Here is an 18,012-nt window from a genome sequence, read left to right as displayed (position 1 = left end):
CTCGGCCTCTCCCTCCTCCTCCTCCTCCTCCTCCTCCTCCTCCTCCTCCTCCTCCTCCTCCTTCCCCTTCGCCGTCGCCTCCTCCCTGTCCCCGCCGGCTCCGCGGCGGGACGCTGGTGCCCGGGACGCTTTGCACCGCGCTCCGGGCGCAGGCAGCAGGGCTCGAGTCCGGGGGCTGCCCCAGGATGGCGGTAAAATAGGGGGACCCCGGAGAGGCGCCACGACCCCAGGCTGCGGCCGGGAGCCCGCCACTCCTCCCCGGTGGCGACATGGGGGACCCGGTGTACCGCGAGAAACCGCAGCTGCACTACGCGGTGAGTGTCCCGGCGCGCTCAGAGGCGACAGGGGGCGCCACTTGGCCGGCCTGGGAGGCGACAGCGCGGGGTTGAAAGGATCCGTGGCTCCCCAGAGGTCCTCGGTGTGTATGGCGGGTGGGTGGGTGAAGAGTGCCGCGTGCGTCACCCCGAGTGTCATCTGCTCAGAAACTCAGGTGCCCCTTAGAAGGGGAGCCCCCATCCCCGGAGCCCGTGGTCCTTTGCCCCGCACAGTGGTCACTGCGTTTGGGGCCGGGGGCCGGACCCTGCCGCCGCCTCGCTGGCCAGGGCTGAGAAATGGGGCTCCCAGGGCTGGGCCCAGGTTTGCCCACTCAACCTTTGGTCACATGCCCTGCAGAAGTGGACGGGAGGCAGGGCCGCTTGGTGATGGCAGCGTGTGGCCAGTGGACCCTCCGGAGAAATGCTGCAGGGCGGGTTGGGGTGCCGCGGGTTTGCTCCTTGGAAAGGGAGCAAACTCCCAGGGAGTTTAGCGGGACACAGTGTTGCACATTTTCTGATTAATATAAGAAGGTGGCAGGGGGTCTTGTGTCGGTGGCCTCTCTTCTCCCTGTTGACTCAAATCTTCCACATTTATTGGGGGCCTACTGTATGCCAGGCACTACGGGGCGCTGGGGACCGCAGGACACACCGGACAAAAAGCTCGTGGGATTTGCCTCCTTTAAAGAAGGAGTCAAGATTTCAAGGTTAACGACCGACTGACCAAATCCAGATTCGAGATTGAGTTTATTTTTGAGAAAGAGAAAAGACTTAAGAAAAAAAAAGTAGAATGAAAATAAAGATGTTTCTGAGGAATGAGTGCTACTTCTGAAGATGTTTCTGAGGAATGAGTGCTACTTCTGAAGATTCTGAGTGCCGCCTCCAGGAAGCCGGCAGGCGTCCTTGTTAGTTTACCCCAGTCTTTGAACATTTCTAAGATGTGTCGTTTTGACGCGGAGCCTTGTAGTTGTTCTGGCATCTGCTACTTTATTGAGTTTTCCTTGACATGATTTGCACTGTTGAGATTGGACATGCTGGGTGCCAACTTTCAAAACTGGAGGGAAGCAGGCAGAAACTTAAGACAAGAATTATCAACGTTGATAATAAGGCAGAGACAGTTATCTGTCTGGAATTCGTGTCCTCCAAAATGCACTCTCCACATTAAAAAAAGGAAAGTTTTCACGGAAGGAGTCGAGGTGGACAGGGGCGGTAGGTGCAGAGGTCCCCGAGCTGCCCCAGCTGTTTCCCGGGGCGCAGAGTGGGGTCCGGGATCAGCCGGGGGTGGGCCGCTGTGCTCGCTGCGAACTTCTGCGGTTTCACTTTGCTGCGCTGGAAAAAAAGAGGGCCTGAGTTAGAAAATCGTTAAGGTTCCTTCTCAGGCACACGTTCTAGGAACGTATGATGGCTCGTTCTCTAGTTTTGCCAGGGTTACTTGCCTTGAAATGCCCAGTGAGACACTAGTAAGTTACTAATGCTTGTATGTGGGGTTTTTTTTTTGTTTTTGTTTTTTTTGAGACACAAATGGCTCAGCGATTTGCCTTTTAAAGCGGTATTCAGGACAACCCGTTTTCGGCAGAGGTCTCTTTGCACTGAAGGATCTAGAGTCTGTGCTCTTTACGTCTAATCAGCATTTCACCGCACTACCTTTTTCAGATTTTGAACTGTGTGCTGGTGCCCTTTAATTTGCAATCTGAGGTGTCAATGTCATTTACAAGGTGAGGGAGGAAAGGTGATACCTGGCTCCTTAAAAAAAAAAAAAGTCTATTCATTCTATGAATGATTATTGCCTCAATTATGCAAATACATCCAATGCATCACAAAACAATTTAAAAATTATTTTCAGTCAGCTGTCTCATTCTCCTAAAAGCATAAACTTAGAGTCAAACTGATGTTAATGTCTCCTCTTGCACTCTGAAGATATGCTGATGAAATAGCCCTTTATTCTAGCACAGATCACCACATACATATTTTCTGATTTAAGACTCTTAAAAGGAAGATTCCAGAGGGAATATGTTGGCTCTCAAGCTGGAAGAAGTCACTGGGTCCTCTGAAGCATCCAGCAGCACGGTATCAGTCACAAGTCAAAAGAATGTTCTTTATTAAGTGTGACCCATTGTTTTTCATATTAACATAACTCTCTATGGCTTAAGAGCTGTTCTAATGCTGCACTCTCCGTCAGCTTCCCCTACAGTGGTTTAGGTCATTCCAAGAGCTTGTTTTTGCCTTTTAGCATAAATATTCCACTTATTTCGCTCATCTTGGTTTTGCCCCACTGTGTATTGTCCTGGAGTCCTGCGGGCTTTTTGTGTCTGTATCTTCCTCGAAAAGAATTATCCTCCATGTGTCCTCAGTACCTCTTGCCTCCTCTGAAATATAATCCAGGGGCAAGTATATAATAATACTCTTCCTTCAGTGCTTTTTTCATTTGTCCAAGGTGAGATTGCATATAAGAAATCAGTGGCTCACATTTTATTCGTTCACCAAACATTTGTGGAGTGCCTATTGTGTGCCAGCTATTTGGTCACTTTTCCAAAGACGATTAAATAGTGAAAATGTTAAGAGTTGTTATGAACTCTTCACTCATCTTTTTAAATGGTCCTAATGGTCACAAAGAGAGAAATACAAACACTTAAGTAGATAAGAGCATCCTGCATTTATAAAATCACTTAACACTTTCCCAAAGTATAGCACAACTGTCTTGTTTTATCATCATAACAAAAATGCAGCTAATGTTTTCCTCCCAACCTTTCCTCCCACGGTTTTCCCACATGGAGTTTATGGTGACTCCATCCTCCCAGCTGGGTGTCGTCCTTGATGCCTTTTGGTGACTTGGTCAGATTTGCATTTTGAAAATCCTGCTCTGGCCCCTGGAAGGAGTCGAGGGTGGGGAGAACTTAGAGTGCATCCTGGCACTTGGGCCAGGGAGAGATGAGAGGAGATGACCTACACTCGAGCTGGGCTGGAGGTTGAGAGCAGTCAGCATAGTTGAGAGATGTTTAGGGCGCTGAACCAGCCAGCCTGCATTTGGATGGGCTACAGAGGTGCTAGAGTATGAGGGTCAAGGGTGACATGCACAAATCAATGATTGCCTGGCGGCACTTCTAGAGAAACTGCAGTTTCTCATTATTATTGTCTTCTACAAGTTGCAAAGTGTTTGGACACAGTCTGTGTCATTTTCAGCCTCAAATCCGGCTGGTGGGTTAGACACGTTTTCTATTTTGTGGCTAAACAAATCCAAGCTTAGGGCGGTGGAGTTCAAGGTGGCACAGGTGCAGCTGGTGACAGAACGGGGAATTTTATCCAGGTGCCGTGATCCCACAGACCTCATCTGACTCATTTAGAGAACTGGGATAGATGAGCCAAATTATCCTCACCCCTTCCTCTTTTGTCACCATAATAAACCAGCAATCAAATATCGTACCTTCAGTGACTTAACGTAACCATCCATATTGTTGAATTACACGACCAGATAGCTCTTTAATTGGACTGGTATAGACAAAACGCAAAATTTAAATATCCATTAAGTTCAATGCCATATCTTTATGTCTTTCTCAGGGTTTCTCAGCCTCAGCAAAATGAACATTTTGAGCAGGATAGTGCCGTATGTCCCTTGGGGGGCAAAATTGCTCCTGCCTGAGACCCCCTGGTCTATCTGATTTTCATGTATGTTTCTAAGAAGATGTGACATTTACTGTGTAATAAGATCGAGAAAGAGAAGACACAGTAAATGTTCTGAGTATTTTATATATATATATATATTCTGTACAATGAACATGCAAAACTTTAGAGAGAGACCAACACAGAGGTTCAGAGAGAGTCTCAAACACAGCACAAGGGCTGGGGGTAGAATAATGAGTCACTCCAGTTTCAATGATCACGGCTTTCACAGTGTTCTCCCACTTTTGTTGACCCCCAAAAGTCAGGTCACTTGGCCTGGGTTAAAGATTACCGTAAGCTACCTTTCCCAACAGTCCTCATATACCTTCTTCCATTAACCACAAACAAAATATTACAAACCTTGATTGTCTACCAAGATCATGTGACAGATGTCTAATTTCATGACAAGCCATGCAATTAAGTATGGTGACTTCTTCAGGTGAATTATTGCGCTGAGTATTAGTTTTAATTAAAAAAAATTTTTTTATGTTTTGGCCGCGCCACATGGCACGTGGGATCTTAGCTCCCTGACCAGGGATCAAACCCACGCCCCCTGCATTGGAAGCACAGAGTCTTAACCGCTGGACCGCCAGGGAAGTCCCGAATGAGTGTTAGTTTTAGAACAAATTATCGGGCATTATTTTTTTAATCTTTTATTTTATTTTGATTTATTCATTTTTTTATTTTTTATTTTCTTAACATCTTTATTGGAGTATAATTGCTTTACAATGTTGTGTTAGTTTCTGCTGTATCACAAAGGGAATCAGCTATACATATACGTATATCCCCATATCCCCTCCCTCTTGCGTCTCCCTCCCACCCTCCCTATCCCAACCCTCTAGGTGGTCACAAAGCCCTGAGCTGATCTCTCTGTGCTATGCAGCTGCTTCCCACTAGCTGTCTATTTGACATTTGGTAGTGTATATATGTCCATGCCACCCTCTCACTTCGTCCCAGCCTACCTTTCCCCCTCCCTGTGTCCTCAAGTCCATTCTCTACGTCTGCGTCTTTATTCCTGTCCTGGCCCTAGGTTCTTCAGAACCTTTTTTTTTTTCTTTTTTTTAGATTCCATATATATGTGTTAGCATATGGTATTTGTTTTTCTGTTCAGAGGCATTTTGGAACAGTTTATGAATACTATTATCCCCAGCATCTCCCTGGAGGCACACACTTATTTTCACCCCCTATTTTGAAAGGGAAACAAGATTTCCTGTTGCCGCTGGCTAAGATAAATCTATGGATGGGTGATGTGTGTTCTGTTCATGGAGGTGTGACAAAAAGCAGGGGGCTTAGACTCCGACTTGGGATATCTCCCCGTGGCGTCTGGATGTCAGAATGTAGCCATTTTCGTCCCCTGGACCGGTCTACTTCTGAGCTTCTCTGTCGCTGACATCACTTCCTGTTTGGTGCAGTTGCCCCACTATCTGTGCTCTTGACCACAGCCTTGTCATTAAATGCTGACTGTTTCCTTGCTCTGCTTAAGTTTCCTCCTCCCTAAGGAACCCACTGGAAGGGCTAAGCTGCTTACCCTGCCAGGGAGCCTTTCTTCACCCAAATCAGTTGAGGTCTTAATATGATAATTTCCAAGTTTGCTTTCTATGAACATTCGATTTTGAAAGACTTTAAAGTCATTAAGTCCACTAAATAATTCAATGGTGTTGATTACAGGATATTCTTTGGTAATTCCGAAGACACCCAGAAATGGGCACTGTTGCAGGGCTGAGCTGATATGAATCCGTTATCATCCGTCAGCTCTGCCAGTGTAGACATCTTAGGAAGTTCAGCGGAACTTGTACTGACCTGCTGCATGGCTCAGAATTCACTTTTATAACACTGTTTGCTAGTCATTTGTCGCCTCGCGAAAGCCAAAATTTTGCAAGTTACAGATAAGTGGGAGATTATTGAATCACCTTAATTAGCACCTCTACTAATCATGGGTACCTTTCCAACCACCTGCCCCCACCTTCCAATATGCATTCTTTTCTGCTGCACTCAGTTTTGTCTGTATGTGGCCTCTTTGGTCTGGAACTCTCATCACCTTAGGAAGCCACCTCTCCCATCCTTCCAAACACTTCTTAAGCACCACTGCTAGTTGATAAACAATCGGATTCCTCTTGGATGTTGCATGGAAGAGATATCTGTCAATCATAAGAAAACAAATGCTACCCTTTGCCTAGTCCTTTCTGATTGTAAACTTCTATTATTTCCTTTTCCTTCTCCCCGCATTGTGATAACCCTGGACCAAATACACCTGAGTCCCAACTTGATTGTGATATTATTGTCCAGTCATATGCACTCTTCACTGGGTTTTTGATTCCTCACTTGTCCCTCACCTGTATCACTCTTGGTCTTTTCCATCTCAGTAGATGGTTGGCGACTTGGCGAGCTGCCCGAGCCAGACACTTAGGGGTCATCCTGGAGTCCTCCCTTTCCTGCACCCCCCGACATTAAATCTCTGAGCCAGCCCTGCCAGGTCTGTTTCACAGCACTCCCCAAATTCATCCTCTTCCTTCCATCTGCACTGCTGTTACCTAAATCCAAACCTGCAGCATCCATTGTCCTCACTAAGACGACATGGTAACCCTATATTCCAGTCCTGGGACCAGTTGGGACCTTTTAAAAAGAAAATGAAGTTGTGACATTTCAGTGCTTAAAGCTCTCTGGTTGGTTTCCATTACACTTAGCCTAATACCTTCAGCCCTGACCTTGGCCTTCCAAGTCGTCCTACATAATTCTCCCCGCTTCCTAACACCCTCCCTCAGCTTACCACTGCCCAGCCACATTAGCGTACTTTCTGTTCCTCAAATGTGGCCAGCTCTTTCCTGCCCCAGACCTTTGTTCTTACTGTTTCTTCTGCCTCAGATGTTCTTTGTGTGGCTTTTTTTTATATCCTGCAAGTTGTAGGAAAAAAAGTTGCCTTCCCCGACTGCTCTCTCCAAAGTGCTTCTGACCCCATCAGTTACCATTGATCATATCACACTAGATGCTGCCTTCATTGTTTGCTCCACTACTTGGTACATTATACATTGTTTGACTCTCCCTACTGGTGTGTAAGCTTATTCAGGGCAGGGACCTAATCATTCTTTTCCCACGATATCCCCACTGCCTAGAATGGGTCCTGGTACAGGATGGGCACAAAATAAATATCTATGAGGAAATGAATCTGGCTGCCTAGGTGTTTTTACCTATAATAGATTATACCAGCGGGTTCAAAGCTTCACTCATCGTCAGCTGATGATTGCAAAACATATTGGCTTCAGGGTTTCACCCAATTTCCACTAAATGAGAATCTCCAAGGCCTAGACTTGGAATCAGTGATTCTGATATCAGCCACGTTTGGAAACCACCAATTAATTTACATGGTGGACCACTTACTGTTCAAGAAGCCTCTACAAAGCCTAGGATTCGGCGGCAAAGTGATCCAGAGAGTTCAATCCAGTGCTTCGCCTGAGGTGACCCTGAGGTAATGGAGTACAAGTTTTCAGAGAGGTCTTTTGTTTTGTACTCTAGTATTCATTTCAGCTGAACCCACTAAGGATACAAGAGGCGTAGGAATGCTTCCTCTACATAGCATGGTCTGGCAATATGTCCCTCAGCATCCATTTTCTAGGTAATCTAAGCCAGTGATTCTCAACCAGGGGACACTGGGAAATGTCTGGAGGCATTGTTGGTTGTCACAACTGGCAAGGGGTGCTACTGGCATCTAGTAGGTAGAGACCTGAGATGCTGCTGAATATCCTAAACAACGCACAGCACAACCTAACAAAGAATTGTCCAGCCCAAGTGTCAATAGTGCTGAGATTAAGAAACCTTGCCTTAGATATATCTCTGTAGACATCAAAATCTTTGCTGCTTTTGAGATTCATTTTGTATAGTCCTCTCTAAAATGAATTATACATGTTTCCCTGCTATTTAAGAGTTGGAAAAAATGTGAGTTACCTGTTCCAGATGTGAGTCATGGTTATGAACATGATGTTTCACACTGCGGGGGAGAGGGAGATTACTCTGAGAAGGGTGATGGTGGCCCTTCCAGAAGCCTCATTGCCTTGGGCTTTTTGCTTCTTCACTCCTCAACTCTGATGCCCTTTGTAATCTTGGATCTTGTTTTTTAAACGCTTCCTATCTTCTCTCTTGTGTCAGACTTTAGCTGACTTCTTGATTTATTAACGTCTAATGGTCTTATCTCAATTCACTGCCTCTATTCTGATATAGCTGGAATACCAGTTTATTAAATCTGATAGTCCTGGCTCTAATATCAGGAATCATAATCTCCCAACTAGGATGTGAGGGATTCTCAGAAAGCCCGCGTGCTTGGATGTTGGATCTGTGACTGTGTGTGAGTAAGGAGCTAGGGCCTGCTTCTGTCCAGCAGTCAGTCATCGAGGATGTGATGTGGACTGACCTGCTCTGGGGGAAATGCGAAAGCACTGAAAGAAAAACAAAAGGAAGGAGGAGGAAGATAGCTTCTCCCAGCTCTTCTCTCTCAATTCCATCCTGGTTAAAAATCTCCCAGTCAAGACACACCTTATTGGTCCAATGTGGGCCCCTCGCCCACCCAGGAGGACAGAGGGATAAGACCAGTCAGGTTTGAGTCATTGCCCACTGCTATTGCTAAGGAGGCAAACTGGATTCAAAGGCATTGGATTTAAAAGAATAAGTGCTTCATTCGCTTTCAAATTTTAAAAATTAGAGAAATTTGCTATGATCTTCATCATCCTATCATTTGTACTCAGACTTAAATGGTTTCTAAGTATCCTTGCATCTCTGTATTACTTCTTGGAGTGGCAAAGTCTTATATGGGAGCATCTGATTGGCTGGAACAGGTCACATGATTTCATGTTAGTTTTAACGGGGAGAGGGAAGATCTCCCATTAGGGAGTTCATAGTGGGAGATGTGAACTATGGACCAATAATTCTATAGAATGATATATTCCCTTGAAACAGGAGTGGGGTTCGCACGATGAAGGGTAAATAAATGAACAAATGTCAATTGCAAAAAAAAAAAACAAAAACAAAAAACCGAAAACAACTTCCCGATCAGCCCAGGGTGGCAGTTGTGTTGGTGGCCTATCTGCCACCAACAAGGATTGTGGAGCACTTTCTCAAGTCCTGGCCACATCAGTGAATGTTAATTAGCACGGCCTGTTTTAGATTGTAAGCTCCAAAATAATGGGGAGTAAATAGATTTAAAGGTCTTAGGTGCTTGCAAAATTTTGGACTAAGATCACCAACATTTACAAACGAATACAGTTAATTTAGTATAATGTACCTTCTCAGATTTTCTGGTTCTAACCTTATTTTCAAAAGATCAACTATTCTGATTTATTTTATTCTTAAATACTTTCTGAATACTTAAAAACTTAACGATAGATCAAATGAAACAATAAGGACTGCCACCCATCTTTATATGGCACTGCTTTCTCTGTCTTTATGGTGACTGCTTGGATGTGGCTATGAGATACATCTCAGTTTGGATAAGTTATACACAACGTATAAGACTACTTTATTCACTCAAATATAATCAGTGTTACTAAAGGCTCTTTCCTTGAAAGATGTCATAACCCTTTGAAATGAAAACCAGTCAGGGTTTTCTCCCCATTTCTTTGGTTGCTTGACACATTCTTAGAACTCTTCTAAGTTAAATTTTTAGAGTAAAATTTGAGTGTTAGGAGTGCCAAATACATTAGATTTCTGAGATGAAGTTTTCAGAAGAATTTGGAGTTATGGCTTTGGGGAAAAGTTGCCATGGAAACAGCAAAAGATGTTCAGATGAATCAACTTTAAAAATATTTTTTGAATGACCCCTTTCTGTAGCTGACTGAAATCTCTGGTAAAGAAAGGTGTCCATCCAAGTGAAGTGAAGAGACTAGAAGCATGTCACCAGTGTGTGGAGTGCCTCAGCTGTGTATTTGCTGAGCTCCCCTGTGCCAGGTGGGTGCCGCCCATCGTGGACAGGACTCTCGGACATCGTTCTGGATTCTGTACTTGGTGGTGCCATTTTAATTCGATCCACAGAGTAATAATCGTTTAGCAAGAAAATGGAATGTCAAGTTTGCTGGGGGAATTTGAAAATGGTCACACATAGTATTATTTTTGTAAGTCTTTATGCACATGACCTGTAACAGTGCCATTATGATGTCATTTTGATTGTCTAAGCAAAATGTAAAACACAGTCTTAACTTGGATCTCAAAAGATGAGGTATTCTCCCACCTTAGCTGCTGACTCACAGGCAAGGGCATTGTATCCATCAGGATGTGGCAGGAAACAGATGGGACACTCAAAAAGGCCTAACTTAAGGAACGGGCTATTATGGATGTGTCAACAGGTTTACAAGAATCAATAAGGGGTGGTGAGGCACACGGCAATTAGCAGCGGGGACGCTGTTAGCACGTGGGCACAGAGAGGGTCCAGTGTTACCAGAACCCGATGACTGCCAACCTCGCTAGAAGGGACCCTGGAAATGTACCCAGCGAGGATTGCAGCAAGGGCAAAATATAAAGAAGCAGGGATGGCGTGGGACAATAGGTAAATACTCTGACCTCTTGGTCTTCCTGCTCACTCATCTCCTTCTAGTACCAAACCCAACAAATCCATTGAGGTCAGTCTCAGAGGGCACAGACCAACGCAGAGAAGGGCAGGAATTTTTGTCTTGTTTTGGCAGAAGTGGGGGAGAGTTGGCAAACAGAAAATTCATCATATGCATGTTCAGTCTTGTTTGGGATTTAATTACTTTATGAAAGACCCTAAAGTCCTGAGAATATAGAGGACTCCCAAACTACTTAGAATGTCTCTTTCCTCTCCCCTGTGGGTTATCTTAATTACCACATTTAAACTAGTAATGTGTCAGACCAACTCCATCTACATATGATGTGCATGTCTTTAAGAATATTCACATCACAAGCCTATTAAAGTACTTAACTCTTCACGTATTACACAGTATATATTTACATAGACATTGTAATTAATTTAATATCGAGAAGTTCCGTGCTTAATTCAGAAATGCTTTGGTCTAAATTTATTAATGCAAATTCAAACTGTAATAAATTTTTTTCCCTCTAAGCCCCATAGGATCATCTAATGTAATTTATTTTCCAAACAATGATAAAGGAAGAATCAGCTTACCTCTTTTTCTGGTTGGTGGGTAAAGAGTTTTGACGCTTAAAGTTATACATCAACGCCGATGGGTTAACCTGTGCTTTTTTCTCATTTATATCTGCTGGTAAAGGAGTGGTTGCAGCTGAGGACTGCAGGTGACCCACCCTGTACTCCAGTTAGCTTAGCAGAGAGAAAAACTCCCTTTTCGACCTTGACTGCAGCAAGTGACTCTCATTCTTAAGTTAGTTCCTCCTCGAGGCCCCTGTGCATCCACTTTCATAACATCCATCTTGCATGTAATTGCGCCTCTAAAGACCATATTCATTACAGAACTGAAAAATCCAAAGGGGCGGAGGCCAGAACCAGGGCCCATGTCTAGACGCCATATCCCTGGTCACATGGAGCACGTGCCTGACAGTATGTGCTTGAATGTCAGCAAATTAATCAATAACTTAGAGCTCTTAGAAATATTTAGGCTGACTTGCAGTCTTAATAATAATAATAGCCAATATTTATTGAATGCTTTCCATGAGCCCTGGACATATTATCTCATTTAATCCTTACAAGAACCCTGTGAGGTAGGTCCTACTATCATCCCCATTTACAAGATGAGGAAACCAAGGCACTGAGTTTAGATCTGTTTCAAGGTCACACAGCTAGTAAGTAGTAGAATTGGGATTCAAATCCTTGTCGGTTTGACTGCCAAGTCTCAGTGCTTGAACCACTGCACAGTGGCTGACTGTTAAAATGGCATTGGCTTGAGATGTTACCTTTGAGATGACACTCTTAAAAGCTTTTCATTTTGTAAATTATTCTAGACTCACAGGAAGTTGCCAAAGTAGAACCAAGAGATTCCATGTACCCTTTATCCAGCCTCCTTCAATGATAGCATCTCACATAATTACAGTACAATATCAAAACCAGGAAATTGACATTGGTATAATACTGTTAACTTGAGTACACACCTTGTTCATGTTTCACCGGTTTTTTACATGCATTCCTTTGTGTATGTGTGAGGGAGGGAGGGAAGGACCGAGAGATGGAGAGAGAGAGACAGACACAGAGAGAGATCCAGGCAATTTTATCATGTGTCTATATTCTTGGCATATCTGCCACCACATTCAAGACACAGGACTGTTCCATCATCACAAAAAAGCTCCCTCATGCTACCACTTTGTAGTCACACCCACACTACATCCTACCTCTGGCGCCTACTCTAATCCGGGCAACCACTGACCTGTTCTCCATAAAATGACACCTTTTAAATTACTTCCTCTGTCCTTCCGGCACAATGAGAACATTCCTGTCTCCATTGATCATTTATGTCAAAAACATCCAGAGACCTAACAGGAGAAAATTAAGGTGAATTGATAATGAGATCAGAGAGGATTTTGGTGTTCTTGTCGTTAGTAACATACACAACCACAAATAAAGAACATCCTGTTTGGTATTTTTTAGCTGAACGTTGTGGTAATTTTGTAATTCCAACTCTTGTGTTTTCTCTAGCAAAGTGCTTTTAATTGAAACAGCACAGAATTTAGCTCCCGCGTGAATGCTCCATGCTCCCTCTTTGCATGGCTGTTCTAATGGAACATCCATCTCAGGAATGACAGCCGCATGGTTGAGCTTGCAGCTGCCTGGAAAAGGTACATGAGAGCTGGCACTCTGCCGTCCAGAAGTATTTATGAACAAGGATAAACACAAGCCCCACATGTATTTGCGGTAGCTACGGCCCAGTTGTGCTCTGGGCAGTACAAGGGTTATGTAAACCCTGGCGTTGATGGTACACATGCATTTTTATTCATTCATTTTGAAGGGAGTGGCAGTTCATAGACCTCTCTTGGGGAAACGTTTGAACCTTATCAAGATTAGCTGGTTCAAAAAAACCTTAATAGCTGTTTTTATTCAGGATGGCTGCGGAGTGAAACCTTATCATCGGGACACAGTTATAAAGACTTCCTGCATTTATTTGGTTCCCACTGTTTAAAAAAAGGTGTAAAAGGGGCTGATGCTGTCTGATTCTGCAAACATAGGTGCACTCTTATTGGATACTTCAATTAGTACTCAGTTTTACTCTATGATTTGCCTTGATCTTTATTAGAAAGGGAGAATGTTTTTTAACACCTAGACATTCTTAGACCACCTATTGCTTTTAATTAGGTAGGCAGGGAATACCATCGTTACCATGCAGGTACTTCATATCACCCATTGTAGGGTGTCTAGGGAGAACCTGGTGTGAAGAACCATGGGGCCTTCCATGAGATTTCTGCACTGGGGGACACTTTTTAATTTTGGATATCATTAAAAAGGAATGAAATATAGAACACTTGGCATGCATACACATGTGCACACAGACACACAGAATGGTGCTTTACTTTATAGCTGTGTTGTCTAAAATGTACAGTTGTGTTTCTGTCAGTTAGCTGTTGCCATACTAATGCTGCATAAAAAACTACTTTGAAATTCAGTGGCTTAAAACGACCATCATTTATTCTCGTGGATCTGTGGGTCAGCTGGGGTTGGCTTATCGGGCAGAGCTCAGCTGTTTGACCCGAGGTCAAGCTGCCAGTCCTACAGGGCTTGGCTCCTTGGTCATTTCCGTTCTACATGTGTTTATTCTAGGGCCTAGGTTGGTGGGGCAGCATTTATCTGGAGAAGTGCAGAGGCACAATATGACAAGGTGAATCGACTACGAATTCTTAATGCATAGGCTGGACTCTGGCACGCTCTCATCTCCACCTACCTGCCATTGGCCAAGGCAAGTCACGTCCAAGTCTAATGTCATTGGGTAGGGAAATATACTTCCTCCATGATGGGGCCATGGCAAGGGTGTGAGTGCAGTAAGGGGTGAAGAAATAGGGCAAATCGTTCACTTTACCACAGTATGTAATCAAATTCTGAAAATACTGACATTTTTAAGAAGGCACAGACCTATCTCAGTTTTGTTCCTATTTGGTCAGTGAGTTCCTTCTGCCATGGATATCAATATGTATTTCCTTATGACCTAATTAAACAACAAAGGCAGGATGATGGGGCCATCCCGCTGACACCAGTCCCCACAAATCCACATTGATTGGATATAACTGAATAGATATCAAGGAAAGATTATAGAAACAGACTGAATATATTAACATTTAAAAAGAATCATCACAGTCTTCTCCTGCTCCCTTGGGCTTAGCGGCTCTGGTTCCTCGATATATCAAGAGGAAAACGTCCAAAATCACCTCCCAGGACATTTTTAAATTAGCTTTAATTTACTAGTGCCACTTTAGAAAGATCTATAAATTTAGCTCCTGTTTTAAAACCATCTTCTGAAATTGTGGATGAGGTCATTTACAATCAGAAGAAAAATATATTAATTCTTTAGTTCAAACAAATCAGAGCCAACATTTGGAAATTAGCTGATGAGTTTGATCAATTTTGACATGTAAATGGATACGCTAAATTAAAAATAATGCACACATGCAAAAATCTCCTCTCTGAAGTTTGAAACCTTTGCCCTGTCTTCCTCTATCGAATCAACCGATTGGACAGTTGCCAAATCCTGTTTTGTTTTTCAGTTTGTTCTGTAGGTGCTCATACCTAATAGAGCACCTACCATATCGCAGTCACTCAATTGTCTAAATCAGGGGTCAGCAAACTATGGCCCATGGACCAAATCTGGACCACTGCCTGCTTTTTCTTTTTTACAGCCTGCAAGCTAAGAATAGATAAATATTACATTGTTAAACAGTGGAAAAAGTCAAAAGAAGACTGGTTCACCACATGTGAACATTATATGCAATAGAAATTTTAGTGTCCGTGGAAATAGCCGTGCCCATTCATTTACGTATCAATTATGGCTGCTTTCATGTTACAACAGCAGAGTTGAGTAGTTGCGACAGACTATATGGCATGCAAACTCTAAAATATTTACTAGCTGGCTCTTTACCCAAAAGGTTTGTGGATTTCTGGTCTAAAGCTATGTCCAGATGACCACAGATGCTGTAGATAGATCTACTGTTATATAAGAATGAAGGCAAAAGAAAGGGGACACACATGGTTAGCGTGGAGAAGAAAGTTGAGTATGTTCAGATAAGGGCAAAATATCATTGGACATTCATTTATTCACCAGTATGTGTGGAGAACTGGGTGTGTGTCCAGTGCTAAAGGAAAATTTCAAAAAAGAATAATATCTAGTTTCTACTCTCAGGCTTCCTCTTGAATAAAAAGTAAGATGCATCCACATATGGCTTAGAGTGTCTGAAACCTATCCTCCTTGTCTCCTTCTCTAAGTCACCAGAAGACAAATCCTTTGCAATTTTTAAGTGAAAATTTGTATTTTTTTCAGAGCTTATTTTGTAAATATTCTAGGTGGAATAATTTTCGTGAGCATTGCTATTCTTACCAGTTCGAAGTGGAGAGTTGAACTCTGAAAAATATCATTTACTCATTGGTTTAAAGTGCTGGTTCTTGTTTTGCATTTGAGACTTTTACATTAGTTATCCAGAACTCCCTCAGAGGAAAGAATGTAAAGGGCCTCCAAGGGCTGACCCTAAAAACATCACTGCCCTTTTCTTTAAACTCTCTATAGCTTGCTGAGCGCTCAGCCACAAGAGCTGGGCCGTGAGAGAGCCGTTGGCCCTGCCAGTGCAGCCCGTGTTTTGCCAAGGGACGTGGCCCCACTCTGTGATGTTTCTTTTGGCTGACTCTTCCGCATTCTTGTGACCCTTTGAATGGAGATGTCTTTACAGCTTTAGCCCTACAACCTGGCCTCCCGCTATCATTTCCTGCAGGTCTTGTCTTAGATCTCAGCAACTTCCTGAGTAAATATCACCTTGGTGTCTCCTAAGAGGAGCTTGGGAGGTTCACAAAACCTGGTTCCCACCATGTGTGAAGCGTAATGTCCGTGAGTCTTCTCACTGGACTCTGCAGGACGTGAGCCTGGAATTCCCTTCAGTTCCAGAGCAAGGGGCAACGTGAGGCACTGAACAGAGACCCAGGCAAATGCCCCTGAGGGCGGGGATCATGTCACCCCAGAGGAGGAAATTCCAATTCAAAATAGAAGCCAGGTCAGCACCCTTGTGAGAGGCAGCGTACTAGACTCAGAAACCGGCAACCTGGAGCCTACGAGGGCAGCTATCAGAAGTCCGTGAACTGGCCTGAACAAGGGTGTTGTGTTTTAGTGCAGTCAATTGGGTGGTACAAACCCAAATGAAACATGATTTATCTACTTTCACAGTCGTGCTGGGCTGGAGGGTTATGCGGAAATGACTCAATTTCATACATTTGTCATGTTGACCAATGGTCAATTCTTTAATAGAGAAAGGCAATTTGGGAAGAATATTTTCTTGAGAACTATGGTATATGTATATGTGGCGGAGGCAACTTCTAACTTACCATGATAAGAATTTTTTCCATTGGTTGTTAAGGAGCAAAGAGTTATTTTGTAGAAGCTATATAATATCCCCTTGTTAAATAAATTAAAAGATCTCAATTAATGATTGTTCCTTAAAATAACAGATCTATAATTAACTGGGGAGCGCTCACAGTATTACCGGATTGCTAAGGAAGTTAGTGGCTTTTTGACTAGTCTGATGAATTTCCAGAATATCTTTAAAGAGAGTCTAGAAACTTTATCATAACCCTTAAAAAGCTATGGAACAGGATGTCATTTGGGGAAGTTTCATTTGCTTGCTTCAGCTCGTGATCCAAATTTGGAGGAGACTAAACCTCTCCACGGTTTTGTCTGCAAATAAAGTTGAGAATATGTGCTATAAACTCTTTTAACCTGTTAAGAGTTTGATTTGGGGGGCGGGTAGGGGTAGTACTGGAAGAGAGTAAAATGGACACTTTTGACTTTAATGAGGAAAATATTGCACGATGGAAAAATGCTATCTGTTGATTGGTTGTCATAAGCTTTAAAATAGTATTTTACAGTGGAAAAACTGTTGTTTGTAGGACTGTTTTTCGGAGGTTTCTTTGCAACATTTAATTTATTTGTTCCTAAAAATTTTTAAACATCACAGACACCAAAATCTTGCTGTAGAAGTAGGATTTTGTTAAAGGAGAGATGTATTTTTGATTTATATTTCATATGTATGTGTGAAGATATAATGCCTTCCACAGATCTCTAGAGACAGAAAGTAGATTAGTGGTTGCCTGGGGCTGGGAGTGGGAAAGGGGAGTGACTGCTAATGGGCACCAGGGATGCTATTAGGGTGATTGAAATGTGCTAAAACTGGATTGTGGTGATGGTTGCACAGTTTGGTAAATTTCTAGGTGAATTTTATGATATGCGAAGTGTATCTCAATAAAGTTGTTTTTAAAGAGTAGGCCTTAATAAGAGAATCAGAAAGTATTTATTTGCAAATGAAGGATTGAAATCAATCTTACACAACCAAGCTTGAAATACATTAGTAAAATTATCGTATATTTTTTTCCCTTCTAGACCACCCACCTAGAAAAATCAAAGTGTAATAAATGAGACAAAACACGATTTTTTACTACTTATTCAGGGTTCACAGAAATCTGACCAAGTGTTCATTTGTGGTTAGCACAGAAACATCCCACCGAACTAGACACCAGACTTCTAAGAAATTCAGCTTTCTAAGTAAAGTGCTATCTCAGTTTTGCCATAATTTCGGTTTTAAAGAAAGGCACATTAGAAGGTGATTATTTGCTTTACAACGCTATTTTCTGTGGTGCTCTTTTTAAAATCACAAAATCACCTATGTATTTAAAACAGTATCCTTTAGACCTACTGTATAGCACAGGGAACTTGGCTCAATATTCTGTAATAACCTAAAAGGGAAAAGAATTTGAAAGAGAGGATACTTGTATGGGGTATAACTGAATCACTTTGCTGTACACCTGTAACTAACACATCGTTGTTAATCAACTCTACTCCAATATAAAATAAAAATGAAAACCAAACAAACAAAAAACCCCCAAACCAAAAAACCGCAG

At 42.8% G+C, this 18,012-nt stretch overlaps 1 protein-coding gene across 2 annotated transcripts in view; it reads left to right on the top strand.

Moving 5' to 3' along the window:
- ARHGAP6 (Rho GTPase activating protein 6) overlaps positions 1 to 18,012 on the top strand; it is a 489,264-nt gene that overhangs the window by 222,174 nt on the left and 249,078 nt on the right. The window contains exon 1 of one of the 2 annotated variants that reach the window (XM_068534008.1): positions 100 to 314. The exons of the other annotated variant lie outside the window; for it this stretch is intronic. Within the exon in view, the coding sequence (XP_068390109.1) occupies positions 270 to 314 (45 nt within the window). The 5' untranslated portion in view covers positions 100 to 269. Of the gene's footprint in view, positions 1 to 99; positions 315 to 18,012 lie in introns of those variants that run through there. 2 annotated transcript variants of the gene reach the window in all.

This window comes from Eschrichtius robustus, chromosome X (genome assembly GCF_028021215.1).
Source record: "Eschrichtius robustus isolate mEscRob2 chromosome X, mEscRob2.pri, whole genome shotgun sequence".
NCBI classification, from domain to species: Eukaryota; Metazoa; Chordata; class Mammalia; order Artiodactyla; family Eschrichtiidae; genus Eschrichtius; species Eschrichtius robustus.
The sequence above is the reverse complement of the archived record's forward strand: the minus strand, read 5'-3'. Positions and strand labels throughout refer to the sequence as shown.